The following is a 23622-nucleotide window of genomic DNA, read 5'->3' on the forward strand; positions in this document are numbered from 1 at the left end:
AGAGAAGAAAATCTTTTTAGAAGAAATGTTTGTCTTTGCTTGGAGAGAGGGAGACATGTGAGTTAAGTTCAGAAGGGCATTTCGAAAATTTGAGTAACATGAAGAATTTGTGTTTGGTATATTTGGGTTTATAAGAACATGTGAAATAACCCACATCCTCTTTGCAGGTGCTATCAGCTGCCTCAGCTGCAGGTGTTTCTGTAGCTTTTGGTGCACCAATCGGAGGAGTTCTTTTCAGCCTGGAAGAGGTAGGTTAAAAGCAGCAACCACCAGCAATTAAAATTATGTTTAATTACCATTGCACATGTATTTTGGCACACTTTTCAGTTTTATAGCTAGTGTAATAGATACAGAATTTGCTTTTCAGTTTTCAAATTTATTTTCATAGTTATTTTTCACTCTTTCTTACATTAAAAAGTCATGAAAAGTAATATGTATGTTCTTTATTGAGAAAAGTCTTTCAAAATATTATTCATGTATAAAATGTTAGTGATTATTTAAAATTTAACTTTGTTGAACATAATTAAGAGTAAGCACAGATAGAAAATATTGGAAACCATCCTTCTTGGCTAAATTATAGCCTTGTTTTTATTTAAAGTTTTTAGTCAGTTTCTAAGTCATCTTTTTAAGTTTTTCTTGTGTGATTATTTCTGTGGCAGTTATTGATGTTTAAGGAAATAATCCTAGTCGCTTCAGTGGAATATTTTGTTTTTGTGTTCTCACTGGTGCTTAAGAGTTTTTACACATTTACACAAAAATGTGACTTAGAAATGTTTAAAATTTACTTTTCTCTCCCAGTTGTTTATGTTCTTCTTTTTGCTTTAATACCTGAGAGGGAAATTAAATACTTCTTTATGAACTAACAGGAGTTGGTGGTGGTACATTTATTCTTAACTACCATGATTGAATTGGCATTGAAGCTCATTTTAAAAATAACACAAGGCTAGGTATCTTAAATAATTAGTAGACATTTATAATCAGTTGATACTGTGAATTAGTAATGATGTGATAGCCAGCGTTACTAAATAGTGGTATTTTTCTTACCACGGTAAAATCCATTATATGTACATTCTAGCTGCAGCAAAATTTAGAGTGTTGATATTTACTGTTCAAGTTATAACGTATCAGAACTATCTTATAAAATTACAGCATTAATTTTTCTTTTCCTTTTTTTTTAGGTTAGCTATTATTTTCCTCTAAAAACTTTATGGAGATCATTTTTTGCTGCTTTAGTGGCTGCATTTGTTTTGAGATCCATCAATCCGTTTGGTAATAGCCGTCTGGTCCTTTTTTATGTGGAGTATCATACACCGTGGTACCTTTTTGAACTGTTTCCTTTTATTCTCCTCGGGGTATTTGGAGGGCTATGGGGAGCCTTCTTCATTAGGGCAAATATTGCCTGGTGCCGCCGACGCAAATCCACCAAGTTTGGAAAGTATCCTGTTCTCGAGGTCATCATTGTTGCAGCCATCACTGCCGTGGCAGCCTTCCCTAATCCCTACACGAGGCTCAACACCAGCGAACTGATCAAAGAGCTCTTCACAGACTGCGGCCCCCTGGAATCCTCTTCTCTCTGTGACTACAGAAATGACATGAACGCCAGTAAAATCGTTGATGACATTCCGGATCGTCCAGCAGGCCTTGGAGTATATTCAGCTATATGGCAGTTATGCTTGGCACTCATATTTAAAATCATAATGACAGTGTTCACTTTCGGTATCAAGGTAGGTGCTCCCGTGAGGTGATATGTAAGTAGTCTTGGCGTGTTCAGCACTTGTATGTGGGATGAGAAGTGAAAGTTTTATCCGAAGATGGTTGCTTCGTAAATGTAGGCTGAAAGAGTTATCGTTTGGGTTCAATTTTTAGTAACGAAAAGAAGAGTTTTTTGGGAGATATTGTTGAGCATGGTATCTCTTGCTGGGTTAACAACTTACCCCAAACCCAGCAGCTTAAGAGAACCGCTTACTGTGCCCTTGATGTTGGGTCAGTAGGATGGGAAGGTCTCAGCTGGGCATATTGTGTTCGTGGTCAGTTCCACGGTTGTCATCAAGACACAGCTCGGCTGGTCATTTCAAAGCCATTCGGGTGTCAGGCATCTCAGAGCCATTCGTGTGTCAGGTACCTGGGCTGAGCAGGTTCAGACAGCTGGCCTCCTGCACTGCCTGTCTGTCTCTGGTTTTTCCCTCGTGGCGGCCTCAGGGTGGGTAGATTCCTCACATGGTGGCAGTTCAGGGTCCCCAGAGCATGGTTCCAAGAGGACCGTTTCTATCCTAGCCAAGGATGTCCTGCAGCACACCTCCTGTTGAGTTCTGTTCCTCTGTGTGGTCACAGAGTCCCCGAGTTCAGGGAGGGGACGCACACTGTACCTCAGAGTGGGAAGGGGTGTCAGAGAATTGATCATCATGTTTTAAAACCATTTTTAGTAGCTTCCTGTTGCTGCTGTGACAAATTACCACTAAATCACATACATTTATTACAGTTCTGGACTTCAGAAATCCAAATTGGATCTCCCTGGGCTAAAGTGAAGGTGCAAACAGGGATTTACGGAGGTTCTGGGGGAGAGTCTGTCTTCTTGCCTTTTCCAGCCTCCACGTGCCTTGGTTCCTGGCCCCCTTCCTTCATCCTCAGAGCCACGGCTGGTCAAGTCTTTGCTTTATCTCAGCATTCTGAACTCTTCTAAAGCCTTCTTTCACATTTAAAAAGCCTTTGTGATTACTTCAGGCCCACCCATATCATCGGGGTAATCTCCTGTTTTCAGGTCCGCTGATTAAACAACCCTGTGGCAGACGATTCCCAGGAATTAGGGTGTGGGTGTCTGTGGGGAGCCCTGGCTCTGCCTCCTGTATGGCTGTGGGATGTTGGCTGGAGAGGGCCCTGTGGGCTCAGAGCTCAGTCACTAGGCCTGGGGGCACCAGGCCTTTCCACCTGGGGTTTCAGGCAGCTAGGCCTTGTGCCCTGGGACATTGCTTCTTTTGAATTTATGAAAGTGAGAATAACATTCATCAGTTAGTGATCTGCCAGAGATGTAATTCTTATGATCGTCAGTGATGTGTGTGGGAATCAGATGTCTGTCCTTCGGGCCCTTGTTCTTTAAAGGCCGGCCCCTGCGGCTGACGCAGCTGCTGCCATTCACTAGTGACACAGCACTGTGAGCCGCGGGAGGACAGCTGCAGCTCAGCAGACTGCAGTGGCAGCAGCCTTTGAACCACCGTCTCTCTCTTCTGTTGTGCTCTGCCTTAGTCCGCTGGGCGTAAGGGTTAAGTGATAGAAAAGCCCTGAAGTTTCCCCTTTTTTCATAGTGAATCAAGTTAGAAGAGCCACTAAAGCCCCCACTTCTGCAGGGAGTTTGCTCTGTAAATCCAGCTTTCTCCCGCGGAAGCCAGAGGCAGCGGGCAGGCCGCCAGGGCCCACGTTGCCCTCCACTCTGGCTGAGGGCATACCTGGTGGGAGAGTGAAACGTCTGTTTTGATCCCGTCTATGTGCGTATTCTTTTCATGACCTGACACAGTCATCAACACGTATTGCTCTGTGCTGGGCTCGTTTCGTGCCCGGCAGGTTGGAGCTGTTGGTCTTTTAATATTGGTTAAATAGTTGGTCTGTACTGTTCCTGGTTTCCTCACTAAATTGAATCCAGAAAACTGTGCGCCTTTTAATCATTTCACGTATGTGTGTATGTAAGGGACTGGCATGAAGAGACCCCTGAGCTAAAGGAGAAATAACTCTTGGGTCACCTTCTCTTTGGGCTGGGGAGTGTGGGTTGTTACTTTGTAACTGAGCTGGTGGGATTGTTGCCCTTACAGTTAGAACAAGGGTTTGCTGTAGTTCCCTTTGCACCAGGATTTTGCGTTGTGCCTCAACGCTTAGACCGTAGGTCTGGAGCAGGCGCGCGGAGGACGTGCCTCACCGAGCGCTTGCCCCGTTGCAGGTCCCGTCCGGCTTGTTCATCCCCAGCATGGCCATCGGCGCGATCGCCGGCCGCATCGTGGGCATCGCAGTGGAGCAGCTGGCCTACTATCACCACGACTGGTTCATCTTCAAGGAGTGGTGTGAGGTCGGGGCCGACTGCATCACCCCCGGCCTTTACGCCATGGTCGGCGCGGCCGCGTGCTTAGGTAACGGGGACCCACGCGTGCACGCGTGTGTCTGTGGCTGAGAGAGGAGTGGGGTGGGGGAGGAGGGCACGGCGAGGCACGTGGCCTGTGCGGCACTGGTTTTCATCTCGCCAGCCCCTGCACACTTGTTAATGCAAAGCCGTAAGAGCAGTTAACATCTTTTTAATATCGCGTGATGCTGTAGGGCAGAAAACATCTCACTACAGCAGAGGCTTGATTTGAATCCTGGCCAAGGAGGTGTTTGTTTTTTCGTTGTCGGGGTGCTTGCCTTACCTGCAGCCCCTCTAGCGTGGTTCCTGGGTTAGCACTCAGCAGAGCTTCGGGGTACCTTTACTCCGCCTCTGCAGAGGTTCCCCGTCAGCCTTAGTAGAAGGTCCTTTAAGATGCATTTACAGCCGAAGGAGAAAGCTAACTAGTGTTCTAAGGCAAAGAAAAGCAAAATGTCTGCATTACATTCTTAAGAGTTTATTTCTTGTCCTCTTGGACATGAAAAATCATTATTTTATTTTATATTTAAAATGTCAACTAAACTTTGGTTATAATATTTAATTATAATTGGTATTTTGACTCAGTTTTGTTCAGTGAGCCAGAACTGTGTAGTTATTGATCTTCCAAAGTGTAATATTAAATGAAAGAATCGTTTTCTGCAGAGCAGCAAGCAGGCATCCACTTTGTGATGAGCGCCGCGCGGCGAGCGGTACAGAAAGAAATGTGAGCGTGGGCCCTGCCCTCACGAGACGCGGGTCGGGGGACAAGGCCTGTGCTGGTTAAACGGAGGAGCACCGCACGGGGCGATGGGCCCCAGCGCAGGAGCGTCGTCATGGGCCCTGCGGGGATCCAGAGGGAGGGTGGCAGCAGGGGCTCTGGAAGAGGAGCAGGGTTGGAAGGAGCTGCCTTTGTTGAAGAGGAGAGTGGTGTGCAGGCAGCGGGGTCGGGACGGGTGAACTCGGCACGCGGGGGCCTTTGGAGAGCCTGGCAGTGTTGGAGTAGAGAGTGCATTTTGGCCACCTTGGGAAAGAAAGGTGGATTGGTGAGAAGGAGGCAGTGACTTATGTCAGGATGAATTTCTATTTGGAATCGGTCAGGTCCGTGGCAGGGTTGTGGCTTTGCCATTTTTAGTGGGATGATTTTGGGAAAATTCCTTTACTGCTTGATTTTTATCTTTCTTATCTTTAAAATGGAAATAATAACTACTTATTTCCTACAGTTGTTTTTGAGGATTATGTAAAATAAAATGCATATAAAGCTGTTTGCACAGTGCCTGGTAAAATACGTGCTTGGTTAAAAAAATAAAAGCCTCTGTAAACCACCTAGGGCATGCCTGGCCTAGTGTAGATGCCTAATATATAGTAGGTTCTTTCTCCCTTCTATTGTTAGGTTAAAACACAAAAAGGAAGAGCTTTAGCTTCGCACAGTATCAACTGACATGCCCTGGTAGGTTCTTGAGGAAAGGAGCAACATGGTGAAAGTAGCACTTAGGGAAGATTAACCTGGGGACGTGGCTTATAATGTGGATGGAAGGTAATGGGGCCCGCAGTCAGGGAGGTTAGATGAAACAGTGCTCACATTCAGGAGCCGAGACTTGAGGGTCTAAGTGGGTAATAGAATACTGAGAAAGGGGCCCCTAGACAGATGTTTGCAGAGCACATCAGCTAGGAGTAGGTGAGAGTCTAGATGTTGGAATAGAGTAAAGGGATGAACCAGGAGTGGCCACTGGGTTGTCAGGAGGAGTGTGTTGTCTGGTCCTGGAGTTGGGGGCCGGGATGGGAGCTCTCTGGGGGAGAAGAGGGGTTTGGCTTTGAGTGTGTGGTGGTTTCTGCGACAGTGGGTCCCCCAGAGTCTTCACAGTTGGAAATGAGACCAGTGTAGCCGGAAGATAAGGTGTGGGTAGCCAGAGACATGCGACAGACACAGCGTGGGTGGAGGGGCCTGGGTCAGGGAGGCCTCAGCAGAGAGCAGGGTTCACAGTGGTGATCTGGTAGGTACCCGGAATAGTTCAGGTGAGTTTTCTAAGCGGGGGCATTACACTGTTAACAGAAACCGCAAGGCGTCAGAGTGTTTTATTCATTTTGAAGAGATTTAGAGGGGAGAAATGTATTAATTTAATATTCTACCCACGAGTTTAATTTGTAAATTGGTAGTAAGCAAATTAGCTATGATGTGCTTCACCAAGTTCTTTAAGAATTAATTGTAAGCTTTTATAGCGGTGAAATTATGTCTTTGTGATAGCAGTAAACCAAAATGGCAAACTGTATTAGTTGGTCAGCTGTGATTTTTTTGTCTGAAGTAAACCAGTTTTAAAATGTTATTTTAATAGTCTTCTGTGTTATGAACAAAGAAGATTGGTTTCTCTAGATCTTATTGAAATAGCGATGATCCTTTTCACTAAGTTCTGTTTATAATTTGTGACCGCCTGCCTAGTGCAAAAATTCTACCACCGTGGATTGATGAGGACCCTGCCCTTCCTGACCTGTGGTCTTATTTTTTCAGGTGGTGTGACAAGGATGACTGTGTCCCTGGTGGTCATTGTTTTTGAGCTCACTGGAGGCTTGGAGTATATTGTTCCCCTGATGGCCGCAGTAATGACCAGTAAATGGGTTGGAGATGCCTTTGGGAGGGAAGGCATTTATGAAGCGCACATCCGGCTAAATGGATACCCTTTCTTGGATGCAAAAGAAGAATTCACTCATACCACCCTGGCTGCCGATGTCATGAGACCTCGGAGGAGTGACCCTCCCCTGGCCGTCCTGACCCAGGACAACATGACCGTGGATGACATAGAAAACATGATTAATGAGACCAGCTACAACGGCTTTCCTGTCATAATGTCCAGAGAGTCTCAGAGATTAGTGGGATTTGCCCTCAGAAGAGACCTGACAATTGCAATAGGTACCCTTTTAAAGAACTACACACACATACACGTCTATCTACGGCTCTGTCTGTTGGTATCTAGATACCTAGGTGGACGAGTATAAATATGTAATAGATTTCTGAAAGAAAGGAAAGCTATAAAATTTAATTGGTTGGGTTTGTGGGGACAAGTGGTGTATTTTATGTCTCGTAATATCTTAGGTTCTTTAGGAAAGGAATTTACCCTTCCGTGGGATGTTTTCCAGCTAAATACTGTTTTATCTTTTGATTTGGCATTGTTATCAGGGACTGGAGTCCGGCTCTTTCTTTTCTCACTCAGATAAGTCTTGTTAACTTGACAGTATTCATAATAGCATGTTACATAAGGCCTTAGTAACTGCCGAGGCATACAGCTAAACACCTTCTTGTAGTTAATAAAGTTGGCTTGTTTGAATGCAAGTTACTGAAAACTCCATCATCTTTGGTCTGTCTCATGTCAGATCCATAGGGTTTTGCTTTTTCAGTTTTTGGATGTAGATTTACAGTATTAACTTGTAATATATAGTTTAAAGCAGCGGTCCCCAACCTTTTTGGCACCAGGGACGGTTTCATGCAAGACGGTTCCTCCGTGGACGGGGCGGGTGGGTAGGGGTGGAGGATGGCTCAGGCAGTGATGCGAGCAATGGGGAGTGGCCGATGAAGCTTCGCTGGCTTGCCCATCGCTCACCTCCTGCCGCGCGGCTTGGTTGCTAACAGGCCACGCGCCGGTACCGGTCCGTGGCCCAGGGGTTGGGGACCCCTGTGATAGAGGGTATTTTTGTCCTTGATACTCCTGGTGTTCAGTAGAGGACTCGGAGCTGAAAATGTAGAGCGTTCAGCCTGTCCCCAAAGGTCATTCCTGTGAGCCCGTCACCTCCCTCCAACTTACCTCTGTGGCCAAAGGGTTGTAAAATATTTCAGTTCTTGAGCCATTTGAAGAGGGAAGCCTAGATGGTGTAGATGGGCAGCATATCTCAAGGCAAACTGGAAGCTCTCAGTTTACAAGAGCTATTCAAGCAAAAAGAAGAAAGAAAGAAAAGAAAAGAGCCTATGCAGAATATCCAGTTCAGCTAAGGAAAAGGCTGCAGCTTTGGGAGACTTGCTCAAAGCCTAGCATTCCCTTGAGCTAATAGACTGGTAGTTGTCCGAGTGGGCGGAGTGTGTGTTAGATGTGGCGGTGTTCAAGTGTTTTAGCCTCTGAGCCATCTCCACGGCCGACCTACAGTCGGAGAGGAGTTTCACTGTCCACATTTTGTTCATTACGTTGTAATAGTAAGCAAAAAAGAAAAGGGTCAGAATTTTGGAATTTATGTAGAAATTTAAAGGAAAAAAAGCCCAGGTTTTTAAAAGATAAAGTGGTAAAGTTAAGAATTATTTATATTCCCATTGATTCTGTGGACATATTTTTAAAAGTTGATTTTATTACTGTCTTGAGAAATAGAACATTGGGGATAGCAGATAATGTCAGTTTAAGGGAAACGGGGTACTTTAGATGTGTGAAATAGCAACTCATGTCGTCAGAAGGGTTAGTCACAGCATGATTTTCTTTAACACACCTTAAATATTTGCCAACATATATTTTGGTAAATTTTAGTTTTTGAATGGGAGAAATAGACCTGTACACTAGAGTTTTGTATATAATATGTAGTTTATAGATATTTATATGAAATACTTTATCAAAGGACCGAAAGGAATGCTTGAATAAATTGTGAACTATATACTATGTCTGGGGGTGGAAAACTCAAGATTTTAAAAGAGCAGTTTTCTCCAAATTTATTTATAAACTCGGCATTAAATTTTATGTTATATCGTTAAAAATCTTATTTTATTTTATTTTATTTTACTTTTGGCTGCGTTGGGTCTCTGTTGCTGTGCGTGGGCTTTCTCTAGTTGCGGCGAGCGGGGGCTACTCTTGGTTGCGATGCGCAGGCTTCTCATTGCAGTGGCTTCTCTTGTTGCAGAGCACGGGCTCTAGGGCGTGCGGGCTCCATAGTTGTGGCACACAGGCTCAGTAGTTGTGGCTCACAGGCTCTAGAGCACAGGCTCAGTAGTTGTGGCGCACGGGCTTAGTTGCTCTGCGGCATGTGGGATCTTCCCGGACCAGGGCTGGAACCCGTGTCCCCTGCATCGGCAGGCGGGTTCTTAACCACTGCGCCACCAAGGAAGTCCCTTATTTTAGTTTGTATGTAGATAGTACATTCACATAGTTCAAATTTGAGAAGATTAAAAGTTTATAGTGATGAATTGCCATACAGAGAAAGAAGAAAAAAGGTATATAATGAAAAATCTCTCACCCATGACCTCGTAATCCCCAGTTTAGCTCCGTAGGCAACTGTCTCCTTGGCTTCTTATGTTTTCGGTAGGTATCATTCTCTGCCTGTGTAAGTAAGTGTATACGTTTTCTCCTTTTTTAAAAAACAAGTCATAGCATGCTACCCAATACATGCTGTTCTGTGTCTTGTTTTTTTCACTAAACAATGTTTTCTTGGACATCTTTCCAAATCATTTTATTTTTAACAGCTACACAGTACTCCACTGAGTGGATGTACTGTGGAATACATCATGATTTTTTAAATCCGCTTCCCGCTGATGGACATTTAAGATGTTTTCAGCCTTGCTGTGATAAAAATTGCCACCTCACATATCTGATAACCTTGTGTACTTGACGTTTTGCCTATGCATATGTAGGGAAGTACTAGAAATGGAATCGCTGGACCAGAGAGTAGTGCATTTGTAATTTTGTAAGGTATTTTCAGATTGCACGAAGTCGTGGTTCTGCCATGGACTCTCACCAGGAGTAGATGACAGTTTACTGTGTTAAAGTTTAGTCCAAATGGAGGGACATTTCTCCTGCATTTTTTTTGTCCAGTTGTAAAAGTGAGGCTGAATGCTTTTTTATAGATTTGTTTACAATGAAGCATATATTTAATACTACATTTATAGTGTGAATTGATTCATCTTTCCTGTTTTCCACCTTAAGGTATAAAAGCGTACTTGCTCCTTTCTGATGATGTGCTAGGAGCTGTGAGTTTTACAGGGAGATTCTTAATGCATGAGAACTCGAATACCGTTGACATATTGAACACGATTAGAAAGGTACATGGCGCAGTGACAGTTAGGCTGCTCCCCTCGTTGTACTTTTCTCCTGCCCCCTCAGGAGCTTCTGTTCAGAGTAAAGCTTTAGCTTGTGCACCTGGGAGAGAGGATCTGCTGAAGGTTTGCCCCATGGCAGTATTATTATCAGCCTTAGACTGTGAAACAGCGTTTACTCAATAATCCGAACTGCAGTACATGGACCAGCCTTTTGTTTATCTCTTTGTAGGAGTTAAAATTAGCTTTGTACCTGCTCAGGTAGTTGAAACACCATTTTATGAGTATAGAGACTTTTTTGGTTTATGAAATTAATACAAATGAAATTAATACAAGTGAAAGATCCCTGAGGGATGTTTTTGGAACCTGTCACTCGCAGGTTTCACAGAGCAACTGTCCTCCATGCTAACAGCACCTCCGTTCCTCCTTTCACAAGCCATTAGCCTGATGCTTCTATGGGCCAAAAGCAGCTTAACGAGCGTTTTTCAGAAGTCATTTCTGTCAGTTGCTGGTGGGCTTTCTTCTTCTCCGTGCCCTTCTCCTGCTTCCGAGGTGCTTAGGGGATCCTAGCGCTAGAACGTCACTGACCGTGACAGCACAGTGAAGCAGGGGGCCTTGCTGGACGGAAGGAGAAGGCGTTGCGGTGTGTGTTTATGAGCTGGGCTCACTGCTCATGTAGGGCTCATGTTGTTATTTTGCCTTACATATTTTTGTGGCAAAACTCATGTTCAGAATGTGTTCAGTATGACAAATAGGATATTTGTACACACAGCTTTGGATTCATACTAACGAGGAGCGTAAGCTCTTTCATTTTGCTTGTGTGTTCTCTCCCTTTCGCGGGTTTCCTTCTCCTCCCCACGGTCTCTCCTCTGCCGTTTTTTGCGTCCTGGCCACCTGTTGTCTCACAGTTTGAGAGGTGGCAGAGAGGAAGTAGGCACAGGACAGAAGCACTTGAGGCGGAGCCCCGGAGAGCGGGAATGAACGGAGCCTGTGCAGATAAACCTTGAAAGTCGGTTGGTGTCCGTTACGTGTGTAACTGTACTTGCAACCCACCTCATGATGCACCTAGAAAATCAAGCTTGAACATCAGAAAAGAGGAAGAACTAGCTGGTTCACAGGGGGTAGGATAGACAACACGGTCCAGGCAAGGATGAGGTTCCCTGTGGTCCCGCCTCCAAGGCAGGAGGAGTGGCCCACGGCACAGGCAGGCCTCTTGGGGGTGCGTTCCTGTAGTCAGTGGTGCTCTCGTTACTTGTGTGCCTTTAAAAGCCCGTATTCCCAGTATGCTTCCTTGTCCCCCAAAGTTAGACCACAGCAAAGAAAATTATACCATGATATAATTATACCACAAGTATTTTATTTGCATGAAGATGATTTGTTATTGGTGGATCCTAATTCTGTCTAATTTAAGAAATTGCTAAATGGCTTTTCAGTCCATTTTTTTCTTGGTTAGGAAGAAGGGAAAAGAAAGAAGGGACCGAAAGGATACGTTTATTTATTGTTTTAAATCTCTGAATAAGCAGGTTGTCCTGAAAACAAAACAAACAAAAGAAAACCTATCAATTTTTAATTTTTGGTCTTCTCTGTCTCTTCAGAGAGTGCCAGAAAAAAACAGGAAGGGATAGTGGGCAGTTCCCGCGTGTGCTTCGCACAGCACACCCCGTCCCTCCCAGCAGAGAGTCCCCGGCCACTGAAGCTCCGCAGCATCCTTGACATGAGCCCATTCACGGTCACGGACCACACGCCCATGGAGATCGTGGTGGACATCTTCCGGAAGCTGGGCCTGCGGCAGTGCCTGGTCACGCACAACGGGTGAGTGTGCTCGGCCCGGCCGCCGCCAGCCTGCGGGACGCTCTGGGGGAGCCCGGTCAGCCCCATCGCCCTCCCCGGGAGGGGGTCCTCGGAGTCCCACTTAGCAACGGCGAGCAGAGCGTCAACTGCCAGGTCTTTGCCAAAACAGGAAGTGACATTTCTCAGGAGCACTTCGGAGCTGCAGGGAGCCGGGGGCGCCATGGTGCGGGGTGGGCGGGGCCCGACTGAGGATGTTTCCCCTCTTCGAGGGCGGCGGAGCCCGCGGCCTGCAGCACCGCGGCACCCTGTTCTCTTTTTGTAAGTATGCCATGGTTAGAGTATTCATCTCCAGTACAATAATAGCTTTCTAAATGTTTTGCTGTTTACTCTTTGCTTTATCGTGTAATGAGGGAAATCATATATAATTAAACGAGGTTTGTGAGTTAGGTGAAAACCTTTTGCAGACGCTTTGTCTCTGCTTTTCTGTGGTTTCCATCCACAAATCTTTTGAATAAGGTGCTGGCCGATGAACACCAGTGCACTTAAAATGTATAAATTGATTTCTCTGTCCTTTGCACGTAGACTGGCCGTGTTTCCCCACGGTGGGAGTGTGGGGAGGTATGGCCTGGCGGGTGTCAGGCAGCGTGGAGACGCACTGCGGGCCCGCCTCAGCGCACCGGCCTCAGCCCGGCGTTGCTCCCCTGCTCCTGGGCTGGCATCTGCCTCCTGCCCTTTCTCTCCGGGCCCCTTGATCTCTACTGTGTGGCTCTTCCCACTTGGAATCCTCAGGCACAGTGTTTTACCTGCAGGCTGATGACAGCAAGGCTGGACTGTGTGTAGACGGGATGATTCCCCTGCGCCGCGTGAGGCTCCTGGAAACACCGCACACTTAGAGGACCCAGCGGTTTAACAAACGATCCCGTAGGGACAAAACACACGATCCCTCTGTAGAGAAGGGAGGGAAAGCGAACACCTCCCGATGGGACACCTCCTTCGAGTTTCTCGTTGACCTCTGTGGCCCCCTGCACAGAGGTGGTCGTCCAGCCTCTTGCTGCTTTACGTGGTGGTTGACCAATAGAGTCTGTCTTCTTTCTTTGTGATTTCTTAAACTGCTGTTTTCTTGGACAGTATATTAGCCTGTATTGGGTTAGAAACAGAAAGCTAGAGAACTCGATCCATGATTGGTGTTTCCAGTGTGCCGACCAGCTAAGATTAAGTCTAGGTAAGAGGAAATAAATCATTTGAGGGATGCAGCTCTTGATCAAGGGCAGGGAGGCTGACGATCAAATGCCACAGATACTGATGGGAGAAGAGATGTATGTTGTAAAATAACTACTTTCTTCTGTTTAATGTTTGATTTAAAGAGTAATGGTACCAGACTTCATTGTTTAAAAAGCTTAATAAGTACCCGCTAAATGGAGTACCTTATCATGAAGGTTTGGGGTCCTTTTAGTAACGAATGGCTCACTTGGAAGCCTAGCTGAGTGAGTTGGCTTATTAAACGTTGACCTGCTCTGTGTTGCTCTCTGTGCCTGGCGTGGCTTGTCCTCCTGTGTCATAACAAGTGTGGATGTCCTTCTCCAGTCCCGGTGGAGCATGTCACAGGCTGTGTGGGTTCATGCCCGTCGTGCACTCTGCTGACGGAGTTCAGGTTCTCAGCAGCACGGATGCTGGAAAGGAGTGAAGGGGTGGGGGGACAGCTGATGAAGATCTTACCTGATCCCGCCTGTTTGTAAGAAAGCGTGGGGTGGGAGGTGGCTTTTTATGTTTATTGGCCTTGATTATATTTTCCTTACTTCTGTCCTTCAAGGAAAATAGATTGGTAGATAAAAGAAGAAGAGAGCTCATTTCTTCTGCATTTTAGTGGAGAGTCTAACGGTCAGTATGTTACAGTTCATACTGGGTCCTTCGAGGTGGAAAATAACTATGTATTTGGGGGGAAGAAGACCTGAGGAACCTAGACCCTGAGATGCAAGGAGAAAGTGAGACTAGGCGGGTGTCTGTCAGCGTTGAAGATTCCCCACGTTTTGTATTCTGATTAGCAGAATTTCTCAAAATCTTTTAGTCTTGGTGGAACCAGCAGGATGTTAACTAGAATGGCTCAAAAAAGAGGTCCGGGACCATATGCGTTTGTAAAGTGTTGGATTAAATACAGTTGAGGTTCTTTACTGTGGAGCTTCTCAGAGTGGGGTGAACAGCAAACTTGGTTTTCCAAACGTGCACCCTTTAGGGGAGGAAAACGGGAGCAGAGGAACTCCTGGAACTCGTGTTTCTTGGAAACCAGTATTGATACTTTGGGAAGATGCTGGGTCATGCCCTGTTTACTCTGACGTCATTGTTCGCCCCCCACCACCACCTCCAGGGAACAGAAAATTGTTTCCTACCTGAATCACATTTTGCATTGATTTTCCTTGCACTTCTGAAAGTAATAAAGCAGCACTGAATTTGCCCTTATTACTCTCAAATCTCTTTTCTCCAGTAACTAAAGAAAGGAAATATGTGTATTTCCTCCTTTTTAGGGCTGTTACTTGGTAAATACGAAGATTACTTTAGAAGTCTATAAATTTGCCATTGTGTCTTTAATAAACTCGTGACTGTCCTCCCTGTGTACCTTGCGGTTTGGCAGAGGTTACTAACACAGTAACTGAAATTAATCATTGTATGTAACTGGGTAGAAAAGAATGAGTAAGAACTAAACTGCGATTCTTTTACTGAATTGTCAGGATGCTCACATTTCTTGATTCCAGCTATAAATGCAAGTGAAGTGATGGTTTTTGTCTGTTTTACCTCAGACATTTAGTCAGAGAAGAACATCTACTGAGTCAGTGTTTATTTTATGTAGTGCATTTTTTGAGCCTTTTGGAGGGAAACTGGCTCCCATGCTCTGAGTTAGTTTGTTAGTTAGTTTTTCAGTTAGTTTGTCTTTGTTCTTAAGGAAAAGTACGTTATTTTAAAACATAATGAGAAAACATTAGCTAAGAACCTGTTTCTGGCTTTCCCATTCCCTACCCTCCGTTTGCCGCCCCGCCCCAGCACCCCCTAGTGACTGCTTTATAACTGACGTCGGTGGGGGACCAGAGCCTTTGACGGAACGAGGTCCCCTGTGACTTCTCCAGGAAGTCAGGACGGTCTGAGGCAGCGCCATACAGAGCTGACTTAACCGGAGCACAGGGACATCCAGTCACCCTGAAGGGCATGCTGGACGGGCTTTCAGAATTCAAAGGTTAAAGCGTTTTAGGGTTCTTGACATTCGCTGTCTGTATTGCTATACATGGTGGTTGAAGTCATTCACTTCCATTATAAAGCCAGTTACCAGAATTTTGTTTTAATGATTAAAAAGCAGTTGAATTATTTTCAAGTACCCTCATGAGAATTTGTTCATCATCTTGCTTGATGTTATAATAATGATATTAACTGAGAATCATTATTTAGAGAAAAATGTATAAAATCAAAAAATCATTTTTATTAAGCTTATTTTAAGCAGAATTCGGCAGGTCCTGAAAATCAGGGAGCGCATGTATTAGTCAGCTTTATTTAGTGTGCGTTTTCTTTCATTTTAATTCCAAGTAATAGTCACGGGGTTTCTTAAGGAGGCCAGAGCCTGAGGAGCCCGGGCCACCTCTGCCTTTTCCCCAGCGGGGTGGACCCAGCGAGGAGGGCCGCGGGCGACATTGCAGAAATGAGAGAAGCACTCTCCTCTGTGGGAAGAACGCTGCAAATGCAACTCCATTTCAGAGTTTCGTAGCTGTGATAGACGTTGTTTCTTTGTACTTTTTTGTAGTCATCGTGATTGTGTGCTTTTGATTTTTAATTTAAAAAGGATAACCACCCACCAGTGTTTCACATAGGATCTTGTCACTTTGGAAAGTCAGTAGAATTCATGCAGTGGGACCTGGGATTTCAGATCATTTTTGTGTTTGTTTCCCTAAAGCTCATGAAAGCATTCTTACGGTTCATGTTTTAATTTTTTCTCGCATTCTCTATCATTATGATTGGAAGCTCCTCCCGCCTAAGTTCTCCCGCAGTCATTAGCATCACGTGGTCTGTTGCAGGAGCGTCTTGGGGATCATCACCAAGAAGAACATGGTAGCGCACCTGGAGGAGCTGACGCGGCGCGCCGAGCCCCTGGTGATCACGCGGCTGCTCCCCAGACCTGGGGGTGGGGGGCGTGCTGTGACGTGACCGGGCACACGCCGCCAGACCGCCGGGGCCGAGGCGGGAACCTGGGGGCTGTGACCCTCCCGCCCCCGCACGCCCGCAGTCTGTCCGCGAGGCTGGGGGCGTGTCCAGGCCCCACCGTAGGGAGGGCCAGCGGGTCCCGCCTCCCGTCAGGGTCTTTCCTTGGATTTGGGGCCGTAGGCAGTGTGGTCGGCGGACGAGTGAACCCTCTTGGACGTTCTTGCGGCAAATACGTGCCCTTGAGGACAGCCCGCTCTGCTTACAGTGTCCCCCAGCCCCACCCCGTCTCTGTCTTGTTCCCTGGTCTTTGGCCGTCTTGTGGGGACTCTGGCTCAGACGTGGTTGTCACCGGCCTCCGTTCTCTGCCGTACCCGCAGAGTCCTGGGGCGTGGGCCCCGGTGCCCTTCGCAGGCTGTTTCTAGAACGCTGTCAGCAGCTTTGAGAGCCATGTGCGGTGGTTCTAACTGGCTCTCTGTCCCAGTGGGGTCATGACTGGAGATGATTTTGAATCATCTGTTAAGTGGCCTGGCTTTGGCAGTTACTGCCTGGAACTGCCTCGCCCTGCAGTTGCCATCCCTCCGTGAGGCCTGTCCCAGTCCAGCACCGATCAGGCACCCCTGTTGTGCGCTAACCCTTCACAAGTGTTTCATGCATCCTTTTTAAAAAAAAGCTACTAACCAGAATAGTAAGTAGCTACCCATCCATTCTGCTTTCTGCTTCATCTATAATCATCTTTTAGGACTCCTTCTTGACGTTTTCACCTATCTTTCAGTGTAAGCATTAACAACTCAGACTTTCATAAAAGCACTGTATCTTAACTTTTTTGACCAAAATCAAAAAAGGAAGACATTGACGACCGTACTAGAAATTCGGGTTGCCTCAGAGATTGATTCTTGGGATTCTGAAGTTTGGGATTGAAATTCTGTGTTGGCCATTTTATATGCATTTTATCTCAATTGTATGTGCTTTCGTGTAGATTCTGCATACAACTGGGCAATCCTTAAGTTATTTTTTTAAAGTTCATTTTGGCTTTAAAAAAAGCGGAACACTGAGGGGATTTGGTCACCAGACACTTCTTTCTTGATGCGGTGGGAACAAATTTTCCTTCTCAGGTGGGGTCAGCGTCCTTTCCTGTCCTACATCCTCCCGTCTTTGTCCCTTTCTCGCTGGCACACGTTACTCAGAGTGGCTGTGCTTCAGGGGGGCCCAGTCCTCAGTCTCGGGGAAAGGACACCGAGCTGTTAGTGACGTCGTACTCGCTATATCCAAGGATGGGTGCTGGGTATTTAATTATCTTTACCAGTAAAATGCTTTTAGAAAATACAGAATCAGGCTGCTTGCTTTTGCTCTACTCCTGTCAACAAAAAGGGTTTAGCTATGGATTTAGCTCCTTTTTTCTTTTCCTTTTAATTTTAACGGCAACCTTCTGTTTATCCTTTTCAGACGCCTCCTTGGTATCATCACAAAAAAAGATATCCTCCGTCATATGGCCCAGACGGCAAACCAAGACCCCGCATCCATAATGTTCAACTGAGCCCCGTGACGTCAGAGGGAGAGGAGGCCGGGGAGGAGGCCTGCCTGCTGAGCAGCACCACGCTTTAACCCCCTTCAAAAAAGGAAGTAGAAAAGCCGGGCTGCTGCAACATGGTTTGCAGTACTGCTGGTGGAATGGAGGAGTTGTTTGGGGAGGGAAAGGAGAGAGAGAAGGAGGCGAGTGAGTATCTCCCATCCCACGAGGGGGCCACGTGGTGTGCTGTCTGCGCTGGATGCGCTCAGCCCGGGGTGCGGCCTGGGCCTCCCTCCACGGGGAGGGCGGCCGAGCCTGACCCAGGCCCCCGGCCTGCTCTCCAGCGCCGCAGAGACGTGCCTGTTTCAGGAGGGATCCCTCTGAATCGAGCCATCTCTTAAGACTGCAAGGTCTTGCCCTTTTTTAATCAAAACTTTTCTGTTTAACTCATGAAGTGTACAGTTAAAGCATTACCTTTCTACATTCCGGACGAGCTTCTCCCTCTCCCCACCGCCCCTTCTCTCTCGCGCTCTAACAAAGCCTCTGTAAGTCGGTGTGCCCTTTGGAAGCAGTCCTTTCTCATATTGAGATGTACTGAGGTTGTACTGAGGTTTCATACAGAAGAAGGGAGTGTTTCTTGTGCCCTTAACCCTGTAGTTTGCCCCATCACGAGATGCTGGGTGCAGTCACGTGTGCGCCGACAGGGGCCCATGGCACCGGGAGGACCTCCACGGAGGAGAAATGAGCTCTCGCTCGGGTGCCGTGTGGTTCAGAACCTACAACGGTGAACTTTACTTGTGAGGGTAAACAGTTTTCCTTTTTGCTTTTTTTTCCGCCCCTCTCTGACTTTATGGATAATGTGACCTGGTCGTATGCAGATTTTATTTCTAAAACTCCTATAATACACAAGTACTGTTGAGCGTAAGGAGACAAGATGCTGCTTCTTTGACAGTGACGAGAAGGAAGAATTCTGTTTAGCTGCACCTGGTATGAGTTGCATGTTTAAACACTGGAATTTTCTTTTTCTTGAAATTAGATCAGTCTTTTTCTTTTCTTTTCTTTCTTCAAGGTGTTTTACTGCTGACGCTGAAGAAGAAATGTAATTCATAACTTGCACTAAATGTATATTTCTTTCTTAAAAATTTACCATTCTTATTTATATTTTTATGGATTAAAATTTATAAAATACAGATCAGTTAATATCGCACTTAAGTAATTTTACCTTTTTAATGTGATTTTTGTAGACTAATTCAGACTTAGAAATATGGAGATACGAACAAAGTTTACAGTGGGAACAAGGGTTTAAGATGTGGTTATGGTTATTTCTCTGCGATCAGATGCGTACGGAAACCTTTTCTGATCTTTCACTGCCATCCCCTGGGTTGTCTTCTGACCTGTCCATTTTGACTCATTAACTGGAAGCTGAAACACTACATATTATTTTGCAGATTAAAACCAAAAGTTAAACACTGTTAACCTTTAAAAGAAAAATGAAATGAAAACAGTAGAATTGCAGAGGTGGCAGTTAAAACGTTAATCTGAACAGAACCTGTGAATCTTTGCATAGGTCGCGTCCAGGTGTCCAGTGACGTTTTGAATCCACACTGCACTTTTTTGCAGGATGAGTTGAAAATATACTGGGATGTGTTTGGAATTGTGGGTTTTGGAACTATCTGACTTAATCGTGGTCTTAATTCACTATTGGCAAAGGCAGTTTACTTGAAGCACTGGCCTAAAAATTCTGGATTATGTATATTTGGAGGCAAAAATGAATTTTTACGGGCACATTTTCTGAAACATAACTGGCAATGAGCTGTTTTTACATTTTAGCAGTGGTTCTTCACTTCCTGGTTCTTAATATATCTGTAAGATCTGTGAGATCACGGAAGATCTTTACGGTCTGCAAGGTTTGTAAGATCATGAGGCCAGATTAGAGTGACAGTTGAGAGTTGAGCAAAATGTTAGGAATTTCGTGAGACCTTCTGAGTTTTGCTGTCTGCCTGCAGTTAGTGTTTTGTCCCCGTTCCTCCCCCCTTGGCCGCCTCCAGGCTTTCTTCCTGGTGTCTGGAGGGCAGTCCTTCCTGAATGATGGTCCTGTGCGTCTCCCCTCGACCTGTCATCCGTGCATTTGCCCCCGAGAGGCGCGGCCTCGCGAAGTCACACGTGGCGTGGATTTTGTCTCCCACGTTTCCTTTCCGATTTCAGGTCCTGCTTCAGAGACTGACATCTCGGGTGGATGTTGATTTTCTCAGTGTGTCCGCCCTGCTGAGACCGGGGGTGGGTGGGTGGGGTGTCTCCAGTGTGCTCTTGGTTGTCTGCGTCACTCTGTTCCACTTTTCCTTTTGGTACGTTGGGGTGTGTCTGCTTTTCAGCCAAAGGAGGGAACACTGGAGACCATGAGATCGATGTGCCTGGCTCATTGGCGAACAGATTGACCGATGTGGGTGGAGCGCCTCATTTGAGTACCCTTTTAGAGAAGGTATGATGAGAATGGGCAAGGGTGTCAGCATCTCTTCTTATTCAGCATTGTTTTCAGTTTTGGCTCATGAAGAATGCTTAGTTTGTTAATCTGTGATGTTGCCTAGAGCTGTATTTATCTGTTTTTATTTATACTCATGTAGTAAAGCTGCATATCATTACAGTAAAAATGGTTACTGTGATGAGTCAATCAGAAACTCTATTAAAATCTGTATGACAGTGTGTGGTTTGGCCTTTGATTCTCTCTGTCACCGTCCCCCGCGGTCACAGCCGTGGTGCAGCCTCGAAGGTGGGGGAGGGTCGTCCCGCGTCTCTCGCGTTACAGGGCCGGTGCTGTCCTTTGCAAGCAGGAGCGACAGGGGGACAGACGCTGGGGTAACAGCGGGTGGACGTACCAGCGATGGGGTCGGCGGCGTCTGCGGGCCTGCAGAGAGATGGCTCAGTTTGCTGTCACACCCCTGAAAGGAGACACGTGAGTCAGCGGCACCGTGTGCTTTTAAGAAAGAGTGTGGAGGTTTGCTGACAGAGCTGCCTGCGAGGAGGTGGTGACAGGTGCGCTGTGGAAAGGCCTCCGAGGTGTCCGGCGGGAGGAGCCCGGTCCCCACGCGCCCGGTGGGCCTTGTGTCATCGCTCTCGCGTGCTGTTCACTCGACACGTGTTGAGCACCGACTGTGTGCTCAGCGCTGCTCCCTGCTCCCGAGGCCTCCGGGCACGCGGGGTGTCAGATGCTGACACATGTCAGGGTGTGCTGTGGTGGTTGCTGAGCACGTGTGTTTACGCGATCCCGGGGACCGCGCGCTGTCCCGGCCAGTGACTCGGGCAGAAATCCCCCGGCTCGGAGGGTCGGGGGGACATGAGCCACGGGGGGCGGGGATGCTGGTCGTGTCCGAGGGGCAGGGTTACTCGTGAGCGCGCCGTGGGGGCGGCAGGCTGATGCAGTTCCCCCCTGGGGGAGGAGCCACGCTGAGCACGCGTCCAGAGGCGGGAGCCCCGGCAGGTGCGGATGGCAGGTGTGGGACGGGGCTGGGGGCGGGGCGGGGCAGGAGCAGCAGGGTGGGCGGGGCAGGCGTTGGGTCCAGACCATGGGGCGGGGCGGGGGGGTGGGGTCGCTCCTGAGGCTCGGCCTGCGGGGCGGGGCGTGCGGACCCTCGGGACGTGCAGGGCTGGAGCGGGGGTGCCGGCCGTCAGGTCTCCCGGGCTTTGGGCCAGGGAGCTCGGAGCACCGGCTGGGTTTGGCGAGGGCGTCCGGTGGGCGGTTGTGTGTCTGAGGTCCGTGTTCTGTTCGCAACGCAGGCCTGACCTGAGCCTCCTCGTGGGGCAGGACAAGGCCACCGTGGGTCGAGCGGTCAGGGCAGCATGAGGCCGGGTGCAGAGGCCCCTCGTGGGAGAGGTGGGCCGCCCGGGCGCGTGAGTCACGGTCGCCGACAGGTGAAGTCAGTGAGGACGAGTCGGCCCCGCGGACGTCACGGTGACTTTGGCCTGGGCAGGTTCAGCAGGATCGGGCGGCCGCAGTGTGACTGGAGGGAGGTCTGCAGAGATGGGAAGGGGCTGAAGGCATCCGGGACCGCTTTCGGAAGAGCGGTGTGTGATGGACGGTGCTGTGTTGTAAGCTGCGGGATACTATGGCTTGTGCTGTTGTTCGTGGTGTTATAAGGACACCGCGGGCCCCGACGGAGGCCCTGTACCAAGCCCACGTCACCAAACCACGGCTCAGTCCCTCAGCTAAGGGCAGGTCCAGTCCCCGGCAGCCTGGAGGTGCCCGGTCAGCACCAGTGAGGTCATCCGCCACGGGCTCCTCTGTCCCCCGCAGGTAGGTCACCTGAGCTCCAACAGGGCACCGTCTCCCCTTGGGCCCAGGAGGGCCGCCCGTTTTGCACAGCCCCTTGGACCCCCTCCTGCTCGCTGGATGGGATGAATCGCTGAACACAGCCAGCAAGGTCTTCGGGGTTTACTCAGTTGGATTTTGCTTCTTTTAAGCAATGGGGATGTTTGAGGGAGACTCACTGTTCTGAGAGGGGGGGGGGGGGGGCTTGAGTAGCAGGAGGGACTCCAGGGGGCAGGGAGCAGGTTGGATAGGCGGCCTTGAGCGGGTGCTTTGAGCTGGTGCGAGGGGATGTGCCCTTGTGGAGACAGTTGAGATCACGGTCTCTGGTGAGGTTTACTGCTTCCGCTTATTTTCTTGGGTGAATCATTCTGCGTGTTAGAGGTTACACAGAAAAAAATTTTCACGCTCCAGGTGTGAGCTTAGCTAAATTTGAGCTAGGTAATGATTTTGTTAAATTCTGATTGGGTCAAGGTGCTTTACTCATGAAAGAGCCCAGGTACTTAAAATGAGCAGGAAGGCAGGTGGCGTTTGGAGGCCACAATAGCCAATGAAGAGTAGATCAAAACATCTAGCAAACGAGGTTTCAAAGGACTGTGCCTTTAGTGCAGGAAAAAGGTAAGAAAGGAGTGCTTGGTGTCGGGCTGGCGGGAGGAGCTTGTTCTTGAATGGCCAAGGCTCGGTCCTCGGAAGGCCAGTCCCTCCTGAAACGCGCTGCCAGCCCTCGGACACAACCGCTGGGCTTTGAGACTGGAAATGTCTCTATTTCACAAGACTCTTGTCCTCAGGAAGCTCTGCTCACAGCTATAGCATCCAAATTGTAACTGCCACGTTCTTGGCACTCCTGTCCAAATCCTGTCTTGGCTCCAGTATACCCAGCTTTCTGAAGATTTGCACTCAGGTTTGTGTAAGGTGTGGATGAGAAGCTGAATTTTTCTGTCCCCTTTCATTTATTCCTTGGTAGGAAATCCTGTTGAAATCCTCGTTACTGATCACCAGAAGGCAAATTTTAAAAACTCACATTTGGGATTGTTGGATCAACAAATAGCAAAGTTAAGAGAACCTAGGATTTCTAGCTGAGCAAACGGTTTTAATGGAAGACACTTGAGTTTCGTAATCAGTATTTTAGATAAATGTGTTAACTATTTCTGAATACTGCCACAGTACTGACAGGCACCCTAGAAAGTAAAGAAATCTGTGGGAAAAAGCTCAAGAGCTTCTTAAAAGGTTATTTAAGACCAAACGTGATCTGTTTTTTTCCGAATCAAAGCACGTGTGAGCTAATTGTTACTGTCACGTTTTAACATACAGCTCAGTGTTCAGATGGGCCCAGGTAGCTGCAGGTAGGGCCTCACGTAACAGAACTCTGTCCGTTCTTAGAACGGGAGCCCTGCTGTCAAGATGAGGACGTTCCTGGAAGGGAGTGAAAGGGAGGGAGAGGCGCCATCAGCTGAGTCTTAACTGTGCACAGCGGCAGCATGGCCATGGGGAGGAGGACGGCTGCCACACGTGGGCTGCAGCAGAGGGCTCCCCAACTTCTGGGCATCTCACCAAGCAGTTCCCCAGACCGTGCTAGCGTGGGTTCCCCTGGCGCTGAGTGTGGGCCACGGTGGTTAACAGATACGCTTATGTTCAAGGGTTGGTGCTACTGAGGGACCTGAAAGCCCACAGCCTCACCAGGGAGGGAGTCCTGCCCCCGTCAAACTCCTGCCTGTCTCCTCACACTTCTGCCACGAAGAGTCCGGGTCTCAGGT

General features: G+C 47.7%; 1 protein-coding gene across 7 annotated transcripts in view; it reads left to right on the plus strand.

Moving 5' to 3' along the window:
* Window positions 1–20268, plus strand: part of CLCN3 (chloride voltage-gated channel 3) — an 83366-nt gene extending 63098 nt beyond the window's left edge. For 5 of the 7 annotated variants that reach the window (XM_004278668.4, XM_033403575.2, XM_033403577.2 and 2 more), the window contains 7 exons: window positions 168–248; window positions 1179–1724; window positions 3926–4112; window positions 6603–7001; window positions 11687–11903; window positions 15935–16010; window positions 17505–20268. In XM_004278668.4, the coding sequence (XP_004278716.2) occupies window positions 168–248; window positions 1179–1724; window positions 3926–4112; window positions 6603–7001; window positions 11687–11903; window positions 15935–16010; window positions 17505–17663 (1665 nt within the window). In that variant the 3' untranslated portion in view covers window positions 17664–20268. The remainder of the gene's footprint in view (window positions 1–167; window positions 249–1178; window positions 1725–3925; window positions 4113–6602; window positions 7002–11686; window positions 11904–15934; window positions 16011–17504) is intronic. The other 2 variants (XM_004278669.4, XM_004278670.4) reach the window with 1 other exon arrangement.
* Window positions 20269–23622: the final 3354 nt, after the last annotated feature.

This window comes from Orcinus orca, chromosome 6, assembly GCF_937001465.1.
Source record: "Orcinus orca chromosome 6, mOrcOrc1.1, whole genome shotgun sequence".
NCBI classification, from domain to species: Eukaryota; Metazoa; Chordata; class Mammalia; order Artiodactyla; family Delphinidae; genus Orcinus; species Orcinus orca.